Source organism: Fragaria vesca, linkage group LG1 (assembly GCF_000184155.1).
Source record: "Fragaria vesca subsp. vesca linkage group LG1, FraVesHawaii_1.0, whole genome shotgun sequence".
Lineage (NCBI taxonomy): Eukaryota > Viridiplantae > Streptophyta > Magnoliopsida > Rosales > Rosaceae > Fragaria > Fragaria vesca.
The window spans coordinates 195,479-196,562 of NC_020491.1; the positions used below are offsets into that span (position 1 = coordinate 195,479).

At 38.0% G+C, this 1,084-nt stretch overlaps 1 protein-coding gene across 1 annotated transcript in view; it reads left to right on the forward strand.

Annotated features, from left to right (window-relative positions):
- Positions 1 to 134: 134 nt before the first annotated feature.
- The window catches only part of LOC101300394 (auxin-induced protein 5NG4-like), a 2,809-nt gene continuing 1,859 nt past the window's right edge, over positions 135 to 1,084 (forward strand). The window contains exons 1-2 of the mRNA XM_004288625.1: positions 135 to 334; positions 827 to 889. Coding sequence (XP_004288673.1) covers positions 135 to 334; positions 827 to 889 — 263 coding nt within the window. The remainder of the gene's footprint in view (positions 335 to 826; positions 890 to 1,084) is intronic.

Genomic DNA, 1,084 nt, shown 5'->3' on the forward strand with positions numbered 1-1,084 from the left:
ACTACTCTCCTCCTCTCTCTCTCTCTCTCTCTCTCTCTCTCTCTCTCTCTCACACACACACACACACACAGTTCTCTCAGTTCTCTCCGGCCCTGTGTGGATGCGCAGATAGTCTGAGATAGATAGATATAGCGATGGGGAGTGGTAGTTGTTTTAATGCTTTGCATGGGCTGAAGCCATTGATGCTAATGCTGGTGGTTCAGTTTACATCTGTTGGAGTGAACTTGTTCTACAAACTGGCCGCTAATGATGGAATGGACATCAGGCTTATTATTGCCTATCGCTTCACTTTTGCCACCGTTTTCCTTGCTCCTATTGCCTTCTTCGTTGAAAGGTAACACCATCGATCGAGTCATTCGATCACTGCATCTGCATGCATCATATCTTTGTGACTCTGTTCTATTTCATCCGCAACCATTCCTGCAATATGTAAATGAGTTGATCAAAATTGCATGCCAGACGGGACGGTGTTCTACCTCTACTCTTAATTAACCAGAAGGAATTACTTTTTTTTTTTTTCCTGAGAAGTTCCAAAAGGAATACGAATGCAACAAGGATACCTCTTCTTCATTGCAGCAGTGTCATGTTATATATGATGCCATGTACTATCAATTCTGATCATCCTTTTTTTCTTCCTTTTCGCATCATTTTGATCGGTTTCAAAACGTTTAAGAATCATAATGCCTTCACTGTATATGTCTAAAACTCTGAACATATTTATAGAAAAGCATTGTCCTAGCCACAATTTTGTGAACATGGAAATATTGCAGAGTTATTTCATATTAATTAAAATCAATCTGCCCTAGCTTATGATTTTAACATGCAGAAAGAGCAGGCCAAAGCTCACTCGGGCGGTACTCCTCCAATCATTTTTTTCTGGCTTGTTTGGGTAAGCAAAGCAGCATATATGATCAATATTTGTATATATATATATATTATATATAAGAACATATACATGCACATATATGTTGTTTTCTTTTGTCTTCTTCAATTTTTCAGTAAATAAAGCATATATGAACATGGATCTGAATATCATGATCTGGGCATGTATATATGTACACATATATACGAGAGAGAGAGAGAG